The 14912-nt window shown below is 40.5% G+C and overlaps 1 protein-coding gene across 3 annotated transcripts in view; it reads right to left on the reverse strand.

Moving 5' to 3' along the window:
• The window catches only part of LOC139464948 (nostrin-like), a 93089-nt gene that overhangs the window by 23584 nt on the left and 54593 nt on the right, over positions 1–14912 (reverse strand). For 2 of the 3 annotated variants that reach the window (XM_071246578.1, XM_071246576.1), the window contains one exon: positions 3761–3846. In XM_071246578.1, coding sequence (XP_071102679.1) covers positions 3761–3846 — 86 coding nt within the window. Of the gene's footprint in view, positions 1–3760; positions 3847–13275; positions 13619–14912 lie in introns of those variants that run through there. The other variant, XM_071246577.1, reaches the window with a different exon arrangement.

Raw genomic sequence — 14912 nt, forward strand, 5'->3', positions numbered from 1 at the left:
GTCCTTGCCAAACTGCCCAATAGTTAAGGTATCTTGAGGACTAGTCAAAATTTGCCCTTTTTAAGGGTTCTGCTATAGTATACGTTATCATTAAAAGAACTAGTAGTCTTAAAATGTTCTATCGCTGTAAAATAGTAAGATAACTTTTCAAAGAGCATGAAAAATAATCTGAAATGTCTTCTGAATTGTTTTCATCACCTACTGTTCAGGATTTTAACAAGAAAATCTGTTAACAAGGGAATAAAAAAACCTGTCAGACCTTACATGAGATATGATGCAGATTTGGAGTGTCTCAATAATAAGTGAGATACCGTGCCACAGTTTAATATGGACACCCCACTGAAATATTATTATAAGTATTCAGCTTCCAAGCCAACCAGTCCTTGTTTTATTCCCTTAATCCCAAGCAACAGGCAGGGTAACAAGAAATACCATCTTTTTTAATGTCTTTTGCCATGACGCGGACATGGATCGAACCACTGACCTTCAGCTCCCCGGGCAGACACTCTATCCACTAGACCACAGAGGCGGCCTCCCCTTTTGTCAGGGAAACAACACTTTTAGACAATAACTAACAATCTACGATTTTACGGAGGAATTACGAATTATCTGTCAACGTTAGAAATTGGCACTAGTCCAAATTGCCAAACTGCCCAATAGTTAAGGTATCATAAGGAATAGTAGAACTTTGCCTTTTGTAAGGGTTTTGCTACATGTTATCATTATAAGAACAAGTGGACTAAAACTGTTAGTTTCTACCGCTGTCTGTCCCGAGTGAATTAATATTGTAAGTGCCCAGCCCACATCACAGTTTCCCAAAGGCTTTTAATGTCATAAAATATCACCATGTCCTTTGAACCGGTCCAAACCATTACTTTCAGACCTTGACCTTAAGCCAAATATCCGGACTGAACAAGTGAAAGTGCAACAGTAAATATCAGTGAATGATACAACAATGTTTCATAACGACCTGAGAGATGACCTTAACCTTTGACATCTGACCAACATTAGATGTGGCTGGATTCTACCATAAACACACAACTACATACATACACAGTTTACACAATACACAGTTTCACAAAGCCCTGAATGCTGACCTTGATCCTTTGGTTTAGTTTGAGTGAGTGAGTGAGTGAGTGAGTGAGTGAGTGAGTGAGTGAGTGAGTTGGGTTTAACGCTGCTTTTAACATTATTCCAGTTATACCACGGCGTGAACTATTCTTGAGAAAATGCTACTACAAATAAAAAAATGTTTCTATCTTGTGACCTTGACCTTTGAGTTTGACATGTGCCAAAAGATATTGATATCATGTCTGATTTCAGTCATCTTTGTGTGGTAGTATACTTGATATACTTTAATGAATTCCAATGTCTGAATTGTTGTATTAAGAGAATAAATGACATTGATATGAAATACTTAAAAAAGTACCTAGGCAGGGTCTTACACAAATGTGCATCCAGAATGCAGAGATATATAGAACTGACGCAGAAAAAAATATATCCTGCGTGCCTTATTTCATCCATCAATCATGACCACTGTCCACATGATCATTGATTCATTCCAGGCTCTCAAGTAATTATCAAAATGTACAGTACACTACAGTATTTCCTTTCTTTACAGGGGCGGTCGGTTAGCTCGTCATGCTGAAAATCCGGGTTCGATTCCCGACATGGGTACAATGTGTGAAGCCCATTTCTGGTGTCCCCCACCGTGATATTGCTGGGTTATTGCTAAAAGCAGTGTAAAACCACATTCACTCACTCACTCAGTCCTTTCTTTACAGGACCCTCATATTGCCTGTAAGGACCCTTAAAATTAATTATTGGGTGTCTCCTGAACCCCTACTTTTGTAAGTCAAGGGAAAACCCTGCCTAGGGATTCTGGGAAGAGCATAAATCTATCTATGATATTCTAACACACATCCCTATTTGTCTGCCTAACCCAGACACGTTCAATCACATGTCTGATTACCATACCAGTGTTACCCAGACATTGAAAGGTTTCGGGAACCATTATCAGTTTGCTGTGGTATTTACAGCTGACTGAAGCAGATACTCACCACTCAGGCCTCCTCATAGGTACCGCCTGAGTGTGAGAGGTAATGTTATTCTACCCACAATCACCAATATCCGGATCTAATCACGACAGCCTGTAAATAATCACATCGGCCGGGCAAAGCTGATAGCAATAATTCCATGCAATGGGGTACAATGAAACAGAATCAGCTAGACCACACACTGTAACCAGAGCTCTTGATAAACTGTGCATTTTTGTAAAATACATGTAATAAATCATACAAATACGCATGAAAGATTTAACCCAATAGTATAACAATACAGTGCGAGATTACCCATCGTAGCTTTTCAGGTTCCGTACCCGCATATCTTTACTCATCGTATTTACTGATCGCATGCAGGCATTATCTATACATGAATGCACAAAAGTATTGCAGCTGACACGTGTCGCTGTTGTGAGCTTATGCGACATCTGACATATATTGGGCAGCACATGAACAGATGAAAATTAGAAGTTATCTGAAACATCATTTTAAGCTGAATTATTAAAAAAATGTCAACTCAGTGGTTTAAAAATACCCACCAGATTGGATCAATACTCTTTGTAAATGATAACACATGAGCAAATACTCATTGGTTAAAAACATTTTCTTGAGCACCGGAAACATTCACCTGGGCTCCACACAGTCGTACTGCTATGCCCATGGTAACATCAGCTTCACACTGACTTGCGACAGTCGTAGTGTTATGGCTGTGGTTACATTAGCTCCACAATGACGCCCTGCCCTGCCCTGCCCTGCCCTGCCCTGCCCTGCCCTGCCCTGCCCTGCCCTGCCCTGCCCTGCCCTGCCCTGTTGTCCTGTCCTGTCCTGTCCTGTCCATGAAGGTCTTCAACAAAGTCACTGAGTCTGACCACCTGATCCATTAAGTCATCTGGGGACCTATTCTAAGACATAGATCTTCTGCTTAGTAAACCCATCACCTCTGTGTCTCACAAGCAGAACGACCCACCCACAAGGTTTAGTAAACCCATCGCCTCTCTGACAAGCAGAACGACCCACACACAAGGTTTAGTAAACCCATCGCCTCTCTGACAAGCTGAACGACCCACACACAAGGTTTAGTAAACCCATCGCCTCTCTGACAAGCTGAACGACCCACCCACAAGGTTTAGTAAACCCATCGTCTCTCTGACAAGCAGAACGACCCACCCACAAGGTTTAGTAAACCCATCGTCTCTCTGACAAGCAGAACGACCCACCCACAAGGTTTAGTAAACCCATCGCCTCTCTGACAAGCAGAACGACCCACACACAAGGTTTAGTAAACCCATCGCCTCTCTGACAAGCTGAACGACCCACACACAAGGTTTAGTAAACCCATCGCCTCTCTGACAAACTGAACGACCCACCCAAAAGGTTTAGTAAACCCATCGCCTCTCTGACAAGCAGAACGACCCACACACAAGGTTTAGTAAACCCATCGCCTCTCTGACAAGCAGAACGACCCACCCACAAGGTTTAGTAAACCCATCGCCTCTCTGACAAGCAGAACGACCCACCAACAAGGTTTAGTAAACCCATCGCCTCTCTGACAAGCTGAACGACCCACCCACAAGGTTTAGTAAACCCATCGCCTCATATGCTGAACAGATAGATGATGAGAGAACATCTGGTCTTCCTTGATTTAGTAAATCTGTTGATGGAGACACCCCTACTAGGGATGGCAGAATATCAAAACCTACCTCTCTTGTAAGATGACAGCCACTTCTTTGGTGAACTCACTGCCATGTTTGATGTATTTGCGTAGTTCCTCAAATCCGTCATGGCCCTGAAAAAGAGAGAAATGTGTCAGATCGGATAAATCCATATTTTCTGGTCGAACATCTAAAATACAACTCCAATACCTGTTCTTCTTCTATCACACCTGTTGTGTTTCCTCAAAAAACATTTTGTGTTTCAAATTAATCCCCTATTGAAACCTTCAAAATGATGACAGAATGGACAGTGCAGGGAACTTCTTCACACATCCGTAGATCTTGGATTAGTCCGAGATATTTGAATTGTCAGCAGTGTGCCTAAGCTTGAGTTTCATTGAAGTGATAAGCACCTGAAACTTCATTTTCCTAATTCCTCCCATATGAGCTTGACATGCCATGACACAACTGACTCTTTGCTGTTTACCGCCACACTCAGCATAATCCAGTCATATGACAGCAGCCTGTATCTAACCAAGTCTGGACCAGACAATCCAGTGATTCATATTGTTAACAATGATCCACGCCTTCTTGGTACGATGACACACTAGCAACCAAGTCACCGAGTCTGATCACCGAGTCTGACCACCCAATCCTTACAACCCACATTGATTGCTTGCAGGACCATCTCTAACCCAGAATCGCCACTTGATATGACACAACTGAGATACAGTTAAACTGGTCCTACTTACTTGGTCATAACCTCATCCAGCACCATCGGTAAATTACTAAAACCAGAATCGTGTCATGCTACCTTAGTTCACAATGGTACAGTGTTCCCTCATTATTGCGCCCTTCAATATAGCGCTAACTCGGTTATAGCACGGTAAAGCATGGCTCCCAAAATTTACTAACATTTTCAATAAACTCAAATTTTCCAATGACACAATGTTTTCCCCCATCTCAGAAAACATTATCAGCTGATCACCGCGATCATGTAACACAGGAAATACCGAACTGAAGTACGCAATTTAATCCTATTATGATAACATCTGGTAATAATAATAGAAAATAATTCATTGTTTATCTGGACTAATGTTTGCAATATATTTTAATCATATTAAAAATTTCATTCAATAATTATAATAATGTTTACAATAATTTTGGCATTAAGAAATAATAAAAGTAGGCTAAATATTGAGTATTAACGCATACAAAAGATGTAAATGTTCTTAATCATTGCGTAACTCAAATGTGAAAGACGAGAGTCCATTCCCAGCCTTGTCACCATGACAGCCAAAAGAGTGTGAAACACTGAACCATTAACCTCCTTATATCCTTTTCTTTAAGAATTATTACTTGCTCATTACCTATCTGTTCTATACTTAAAGGATCTGACACATTATTAACAGCCTTAGAATTTCGTCATTTTTTAGACATGTTCAGAGGATCAGTGGAAATGCTATTTCACTTGTCCTCTGAGTTAGTAATTAGTCCTGTTTGAAAAAGACAGAACGGTTTACTATGTTTACATATACCTTTTTCAGTCAGTTTCATTTAGTTCCATTTCGTCGAAAAACTGAAGCATTGAGAACTGGTTCAGAATTATAATGCTACTAGTCAATGAGGACTACAATCATTGGACACAGACTAGTGTGAATTTCAAAGGCTGCACTAAATGTCTATTAAACACAGCTGCACAGTTCCTGATGCAATCAGTTAAAACATTGTCTGTCACGTGCAGCAACAGTTTCCTTCTTGTTTTATGTATAACTATGTATCTTTGTTTGCCTTTCCTTTTTATGATTCTAAAAGTTATCACCTTGTATCATTTGGTTGGTTGGTTGGTTTGTTGTTTAACGCTGCACTCAGCAATATTCCACCTATATGACGGCAGTCTGTAAATAATCGAGTCTGGATTAGACAATCCAGTGATTGATATCATGAGCATCAATCCACCCAATTGGGATGGATGACATGCATCAACCAAATCAGCAAGTCTGACCACCCGATCCCATTAGTCGCCTTTTACGACAAGCATAGTTGCCTTTTACGGCAAGCATGGGTTGCTGAAGACCTATTCTACCCCGGATCTTCATGGGTCCCTCATATCAGCGATAGATTTACTCCTGTCATTAGAACAGTTCCATAAACAACAGTTCGAATTTTGCAGTGATACAGAATTCTACCTGAAACACACAAGGTCTTACATGGGCATTATTCAGACATATATTCTGAAACCACTGAACATCTTTCTTATCAAAGACTGCAGGATCAGGAATAAGGCCACAATGTTTTTATTTTTCGATTCACAGGCCTGACGACCCACCTTATAAGCAGCCGGTCCAAGAAATCAATTAAACACAAAAATATTTATTTTTATTTTGTCTCCCGCGAGTAATATAGATCCTCTTATAAAATAAATAAATAAATAAATAAATAAATAAATAAATAAATAAATAAATAAATAAATGACATAGCTATTTATTTTTATTTCGAACAGCCTTGTGTGGAAAAACTGGAATAAATCCGTGAAACATACAATTAAAAAAGTGTGGCCTAAGACACATGGACCTCAGTCTGTGAGCTAATGTCCAGATGCACGTACTGCATTGTTGTGACTAGCACCTTCAGGTGACCCTACTTATGTCCCTTATTTACAAGGCTCGGTGACAGTGAATCAAGTTTATATACCTCCTTCATCACAACCAGCCATTCATATCTAGCATATGGACACATTTACACACAAAGTACACTTAAGCTGCCACAACATGAGCTATATGACCATGTATCACTGTCAGGAAGAATATGTGAAATATTATGAACTTTGTTTGCATTCTTATCAATATTACGTTATATAACTGAACCTTCTACTACAAACCAAAATGTGGTCGTTTGGGTTGGTTGGTTGCTTGCTTAATGCTGAACTCAGCAATATTCCAGCTATATGACGACGGTCTGTAAATAATCAAGTCTGGACCAGACAATCCAGTGATTAATATCATGAGCATCAATCCATGCAATTGGGATCGATGACATGCATTAACCAAGTCAGCGAGCCTGACCACCTGATCCCGTTAGTCGCCTTTTACGACAAGCATAGTCACCTTTTAAGGCAAGCATGGGTTGCTGAAGGCCTATTCTACCCCGGAATCTTCACGGGTCTGGTCGTTTGGGGACTGTTCTTAGTAAAGACATTTCAGTCGACCCTGGCTTCAGACAAGTTGCACATTTAGTTTCAGACAGGAACTACAGACATTAAAACAGTGTTAGTAATTGGAACTGGTCCTATGGTCACGAACACACAGTGCCATGTGGACCTATGGTCCTTGCAAAACTGCCCTATAGTTTAGATATCATAAGGACTTGTAGATATTTACCCTTTTTAAGGGTTTTGCTATATGTTATCATTATTAGGACATGTTGGCTAAAACTGTTGGTTTCTGTTGCTGTTAAGCACAGCAATAGTGCGCGAAATGAAACTGTCTGTGACATAGTGTGATGAGCGATATTTTACCCACTTGAACACAACAATACCTAAGTTACTAGTGAAAGAATGACAGAGTGAGTGACATAGTGAGTGAGAAATATTTCGCCTATCCCCATGTGATATGTGTTATTGTGTCAAATCCAGCCTTCGAAATTAACACTATGGTAGTCCTCTAGCCCGAGACTACGAAATTGTGTTGAGTACATTTTAAATCCAATGATAATCGTCCTCAGTGACTAGTAGCTTTTGAGGGGTGTAACTTTGAAACAGTTCTCAATGCTTCCATTTTGCTAGTAACAAACTGGAAGTGAATAAAACTGACAGAAAATGTAAAAAGTAAACATTTGGTTTCGTTCAAGCAGGAGTGATTGAGTCGGGTTTAACGCTGCTTTAAAAAGTATTCCAGTTATGCCAGCTTTAAATGTGGGAGGAAAGCCCGAAGTGATGCAGGTCTTAGACGTTTACCACTTCGGTAAAACCCACGAGCACGGGTATGGTGTTGACAAACCTAGAAACATAATCGGGGCGAACTGGGATTCAAAATACAAAATATTACGTTTCTGGCGCGCCAAAGGGATGCAACTCTGCAAAGCGAATCACAGCGCCTTAGACAACTGGGCCACCCGTTCCCCCATTCAAGCAGGACTATCTACAAACTCTGATGACTAAAATAAGGTCTCCAAGAAGAAACAATTTTCTAAGCCAGCACATCTAACAATGGATGTAGTTTCAGCAGACGAGCTGACTTGTGGAGTGTTGGTGAAGGGTTCTCAAGAAGGCAAACTGTGAATGTGATGTCATTATTGTGGCAAAACCATCAATGTATATAATTCCTCTTCAACAATAATGTGAGTCTGGGAAAGAAGTCCACATGTTTCATGCCACTGATTCAAGATACAAAGTGGATAGCAATTCTATTATTTTCACTTTGAATGTTTGTCACCAAGCCACTGTGACCTCAACAAACATGCATGTGCTCGAGCCACACTGTGCTCACACAACTAAACCCTCAGGGAGAGTCCACCCAATTAAGTTCTCACACTAGTCTACTTATAATAAGCCGTATTCACTGCCTGACTGTAATAATCCCCCAGGCTTGGTCACAATGTAAATGATCTTGTCGGTTCAATTGTATCCTGCCCTAGGGAGAAATAGGTATTTGGCTCTTAAATGGTTGTTAGAGATGCAATACTGTTTCATTTAATATTTCATGTTTTTGTTGTCATCAGTATGCAGAGCTCCAGATAAGCTATGTATCTGCGTGAAATACGCATCAGAAATGCAGAAATACGCAGTAAAATATAATCCAAGCGTATCAAATATTCAACGAACATTACAGATACGCTACAAAAATAAGACTTGTGCGTATCATCAAAATATTGGGAAGTAACCCTGCGTATTCGATTAGCAAATCAGCAACTTATTTTGAAATTATAAATGGGCATTCCGTCAACCTTGCCAAACTCCACGATGACAGTTACATCATGATATTTGCCATCACTCTTTCTTGTGGAAGTATCGTGGTATTTTTGAGTCCTATAAAGCTCTCGAACCCATACGACACGTTTGCAGGGACTAGATGAATAGTGTTTTTAAATATTTGACTTAAATACCCACATGTGTAAAAATTAGTGGGTAACAGAAATTTGAATACGCAGGTAGAATTACTGATACCCAATGATTTTAAAATGCATGGGTAAAATACCCACAACACCAAAAGCTTATCTGGAGCTCTGGTATGTTTCTGTGAATTACATGTCGCTCAGTATGTCTCTGAACGTGTATATATTATTTACTTACACACTTTCACTTGTAAGAAAAACTCCATTGTGGGTAATAAAGTTTTAAGTCCTTATCATCACAACATTAGAAGACTAGCTAATGAGGTGTATGAAATAGATGCTGGAAGTCTTATCAACTGTTGAATACCAGGGCTGTCACGATTCAAGATGTACTGATGCGGCACCAAGTTTACGGCCGATGACCCAATACACAATACGCCTACATCGAGTCATATCTTACGTCCGCATCTATTTTCAAAGCTAACATTTACGAAGAAGCAACCCGGATTAGCTCTATCTTACCACGCATCATGAAACATTAGACATTGATCCATTAGTATAATCTGACTACTATCAGAACAATCCTCAAATCACCAACTATGTGAGATAAACACAAACTTGTTGGTCTTGTCAGACGAACATCAACAGTTTCACACAAAATGGACCCGGGATACCGGATTAGAATTGGTCCCCTGCAACCCATGTTAGATGTAAAAGACGACTCTGTGACTTGGTTGATTGTGTGTCAACATACCCTGATGGCATTGGTCGTTGCTCACATTATCGATCACTGGATTGTCTGGTTCAGAATCAATTATCAACAGACCGCTGTCATATCATTGGAATATTCCTGAGTGCGGCATTAGACAACAAGCAAACACATAAAATGGCGAACATAAAGGATTGTAATACATATCAGATTGTGGCTCAAATATTCCTGTCATGACTCATGAGGTAGGCATATCATCAGAGCTCCAGATAAGCTGCATATCTGCGTAAAATACGCATCAGAACTGCAGAAATGCGCAGTAAAATAAAATCCAAGCGTATCAAATATGCAACGAACATTACAGATACGCTACAAAAATAAAACTTGTGCATATCATCAAAATATTGTGAAGTAACCCTGCGTATTCGATTAGCAAATCAGCAACTTATTTTGAAATTATAAAGGGGCATTCCGTCAACCTTGCCAAACTCCACGATGACAGTTACATCACGATCATTTGCCATCACTCTTTCTTGTGGAGGTATTGTGGTATTTTTGAGTCCTATAAAGCTCTCGAACCCACACGATACCAGTTTGCAGGGACTAGATGAATAGTGCTTTTAAATATTTAACTTAAATACCCACATGTGTAAAAACTAGTGCGTAACAGAAATTTGAACACCCAGATAGAATTACTGATACCCAATGATTTTAAAATGCATAGGTAAAATACCCACAACACCAAAAGCTTATCTGGAGCTCTGTATCATGACATCCGAATAATAAACTCATGAGTTAGATCGATGCCACACACACTCTAACAAAATTGGTTGCGCTAAAATAAATCAATTTCAAGTCTATTATTACACATCCAGACAAAGAAACGTTGATGAGACACGTCTCCTGTAACTTCAGACCAAAGTTGTGCTGATGGGCAAACCAAACTCTCTGACGCCAGGCTCGCTGACTTGGTTGGTGCATGTTATCGTATCTCAATTGTGTGATCGATGCTCATGATGTCAAGCACTGGATTATCTGGTCCAGACTCGATTATTTACAGACCGTCGTCATATAGCTGGAATATTGCTGAGTGTGGCATTAAACAACCAACCAACAAACAAATGCTGGATATCCCTGTTCTGAGCCAGCATGTTTCGGAAAGACATCACAAATTGTTTATATGTTTATAAGGCTAGACTGTGGCTCAGGATGCAAGATCGGCAGTTGTGTCAGCTCCACACAGTGTACACAAGCAGCAGCAACAGCAGCGTTGACAAACACGACAATGTCACCGGTGCAAGGGCACAGTAAGCCTAGAATCAACCATCGCTTTTAGAAGCCTGCAGTGGGATTAAATATCGCTCCAACCACTTTTTCTCACATGCAACATTTGGCAAACTTTACTTCGGCAAATGAAATCTTTTTTGAAGCATTTCGACAGGTAATCTCCAGACATGACAAGCTGGGAGGACTGGTTGTTGAATTGGACGAACAATCAAATTTAGATAATTGAAAAGTAAATGATTGATAGGCAAAAAGCTGCAATTGAAGCGAAGGGTTTCAGCATTATGACTCCAGTTCTGTTTGCAATTTATATGGTTTAGTTTGAGAGGGTGTTGAGAACATCTATGTTGGGCTGTGAGGTTGTCGGGCTCCAGCCATCAAAATGTTACAGAGGTCGTGCAGTGGTAACATTCAATATACAAGTTTGCCATGGCTCTACTACAACAGATACTTGTAGTTTATCGCTGTCCTGGGGAGAACAACAGTAGCTGGCCCTCTCCTGGCTGCTGGTACATGTACAAGGCTGAGGCTACTGGGTGCCTGTTGAACTGTGTGGGTGCCTGTTGAACTGTGTGGGTGCCTGTTGAACTGTGTGGGTGTCTGCTGAACTGTGTGAGTGTCTGTTGAACTGTGTGGGTGTCTGTTGAACTGTGTGGGTGTCTGTTGAACAGTGTTGGTGTCTGTTGAACTGTGTGGGTGCCTGTTGAACTGTGTTGGTGTCTGTTGAACTGTGTGGGTGCCTTTTGAACTGTGTGGGTGTCTGTTGAACTGTGTAGGTGTCTGTTGAACTGTGTTGGTGCCTGTTGAACTGTGTGGGTGCCTGTTGAACTGTGTGGGTGCCTGTTGAACTGTGTTGGTGTCTGTTGAACTGTGTGGGTGCCTTTTGAACTGTGTGGGTGTCTGTTGAACTGTGTGGGTGTCTGTTGAACTGTGTTGGTGTCTGTTGAACTGTGTGGGTGCCTGTTGAACTGTGTGGGTGCCTGTTGAACTGTGTTGGTGCCTGTTGAACTGTGTGGGTGCTTGTTGAACTGTGTGGGTGTCTGTTGAACTGTGTGGGTGCCTGTTGAACTGTGTGGGTGCCTGTTGAACTGTGTGGGTGCCTGTTGAACTGTGTGGGTGCCTGTTGAACTGTGTGGGTGCCTGTTGAACTGTGTTGGTGTCTGTTGAATTGTGTTGGTGTCTGTTGAACTGTGTGGGTGTCTGTTGAACTGTGTGGGTGTCTGTTGAACTGTGTGGGTGCCTGTTGAACTGTGTGGGTGCCTGTTGAACTACGCAGCCCTATAAGTGAGTGAGTGAGTGAGTGAGTGAGTGAGTGAGTGAGTGAGTGATTATCGTTTTATGCCAATTTTGCAATATTCCATCACGGCGGGGGACACCAGAAATAGGCTTCACACATTGTGCCCATGTAGGGAATCAAACCCAGATCTTCAGTGTAACGAGCAAACGCTTTAACCACTAGGCTCAGTAACCACATTGCCATGGCTGGGATGATGAGTGAGGGTCAGTTGGGTTAAGTGGGTGGGTTACTTGAGTGAAGTGAGTTGATGGTATTACTGATGGTACTGTATTCCTAGAAATGGCGTAAAGCTCATCTTATTCAACAACCCATCCAACCAAAGACACCACTGCTTGGTGAATGGATGGGTATTGAGTGAGAGTTTGAGTGCGTGGGTGAGAGTTTGAGTGCATGGGTGAAAGTTTGAGTGCGTGGGTAAGAGTTTGAGTGCGTGGGTGAGACTTTGAGTGCGTGGGTAAGAGTTTGAGTGCATGGGTGAAAGTTTGAGTGCGTGGGTGAGAGTTTGAGTGCCAGGGCTTGTTGGAATGGAGTGTTTGATGGGTTAAGGTATGGTTGGGTCACTTGACACTTGACGTCACTGTGCTTCATTGTTGAGAAAACTACAAAATGACGTCATGCATTCTTCATGACGTCACAAATGGATTACATCACACCGTCTGAACAATAGGCTGCCTTTAGTGAAATTTCTCTGTACAATTCGTATGTTTTTACGTCTTTAAAATGTCAACAAATAATATATCGAATAACCTACTTAAAACTCAGTGTTACGGATTATCTGTCCCTCGTGAATTAATGCTGTAAGTCCCTCGCCAAAGTCTCGGGATTAACACCAGGGAAAGATAATCCATAATTCCTCATAGTTTGTTGGTTATTTTCTAAATCGGCAAATTTTTGTCTTCCCTAATAGTCATCAGCAAGTGACAGCGATAGAAACTAACAGTTTCAGTCCATTGGTCCTAATAATGATAACAAATAGCAAATCCCTTAAACACATGTTAAAAATTGCAAATTTTTGTCTTCCCCAATAGTCATCAGCAAGTAACAGCAATAGAAACTAACTGTTTCAGTCCACTAGTCCTAATAATGATAACAAATAGCAAATCCCTTAAACACATGTTAAAAATTGCAAATTTTCTAGTGCCAATGTCTAAAACTGAAGTAAATGTGCAGGCACAAAGAACTTCCAACAAACTTTTCCATGGTAACACATAAGATACTCACCAAATCAAATGATGTATGATCTATAATAGCGCTTTTCCTTCTGCTCCCAAAATGCTTCATCATTCAAAGTTTGGAGTGCATCGAGTTAACACTTCTAATTATGGAAGCAGACTTGAAAAGCAGCATGACACAAGCATCTGTTTACGTCAACTGCCGTTGACAAAACCACAAACATGGCCACTTTCAGTGTCAGTCAAGATCAAAATATTGACATGGTTGTCAGATGAAGTTTAATATTTCCTTTAATGTTGTGCAAATCCAGACTCCGATATTTCTTTGTTTGGTATCCAGATGAATGTATCCGCGCGACTCCGACAACAGCTGAATAGCAAGACACGGTTCGTGACATGAAGGAGATATGTACATTGAAATAACTACCTACCACTCAGACTCATCACTAACCTCTACCCAGCAACAGCCTCAACAGACAAATTATTGAACTGATTTTGTATGTAAAACTACCTCACATGTTATCTTTAATGATCATTTTAGGAAATGCTGACGACAAATAACAAATATCACGTAAATGTATTTTTCTGTGATAATAAAAGATGGTTTGATTAGCCTAAGTAAGGAACTGAAATCAATGATTGCATTAATCACGTTAATCTCAAATTCTAATTTTGTATGGATAAAGACATCACTTTTAAATAATCAGTAATTTCTGAAAATCGTTATAATGAACAAGACTGTGCAACATTTCAAGAGTACATTGCCAACTTAGAACGTGCAGAACGGTTCATTAAATAAAATTTTATCAAAAAACATCTCATCAGCAACTCTTGATAATTCACTGCCTGAACAATCTATCCCCGAACATGTATACCTGAATTATTCAACAGCCAAATCCACAAGATACCAAAGGATCCACAAATTCACTTTTCATCAAATCCAATTTCTGAATATCTTCTGAGTATCACAAAACTCCAACTTGAATATTCTTGAATAAACAGTCCCAGTGTTAGAAATAAATAGCTCCACACTCCCACCGACTCACAATCACGACTTTCTACTTCAGTTACAACACAGCTACTGCCGACTCCAGCCGAGTGCTCAACATCCCACACAGGTAACAAAGCCAATCCACTGCTCAGGTAAACAGTTACCTGTTGGGACCCGGACAGGTAAATATACACGTCCCCATCATCAGCTGTCAGATAGGCTATTAATTGCAGATGGGTCGGGAAGCGGAAGGTGGTACGCTGTAGGGAATGTCCATCTCGCCAACTATGGCCATCTTGGATCTTTCAAGTGCAAAACTTGTCGAATGCCCCTGATCAGTGTCAACTTGAAAGAAACATGCCTTGTGGCGATTTTAGATTGAGTTTGTTGGCCTCCAAACCAACTTGTGATTCTGTTAGCAGACTTGGATAAAATTGATATTGGAACACTCAGCACCTGACTTTCCATAATTCAATTTCCATCAAACCTAATTTCTGACTTATCTTCATGAATACGGAATTTAAATTGCATTCTTTGGTGTTAAAGCTAATGGGTAATTCAGTGAGCAGACTTGTAGAAAATGTAGGCTTGATTGATTATGCAAATACATTCCTGACTGCTATTTCATGAAGCTGATCGGTTATGCTAATTTGCTGGCCACAGTGGGGAGGAGATTATACTTTATTAGTTTATTT

This window comes from Haliotis cracherodii, unplaced genomic scaffold (assembly GCF_022045235.1).
Source record: "Haliotis cracherodii isolate W230 unplaced genomic scaffold, xgHalCrac1.p SCAF_17, whole genome shotgun sequence".
NCBI lineage: Eukaryota > Metazoa > Mollusca > Gastropoda > Lepetellida > Haliotidae > Haliotis > Haliotis cracherodii.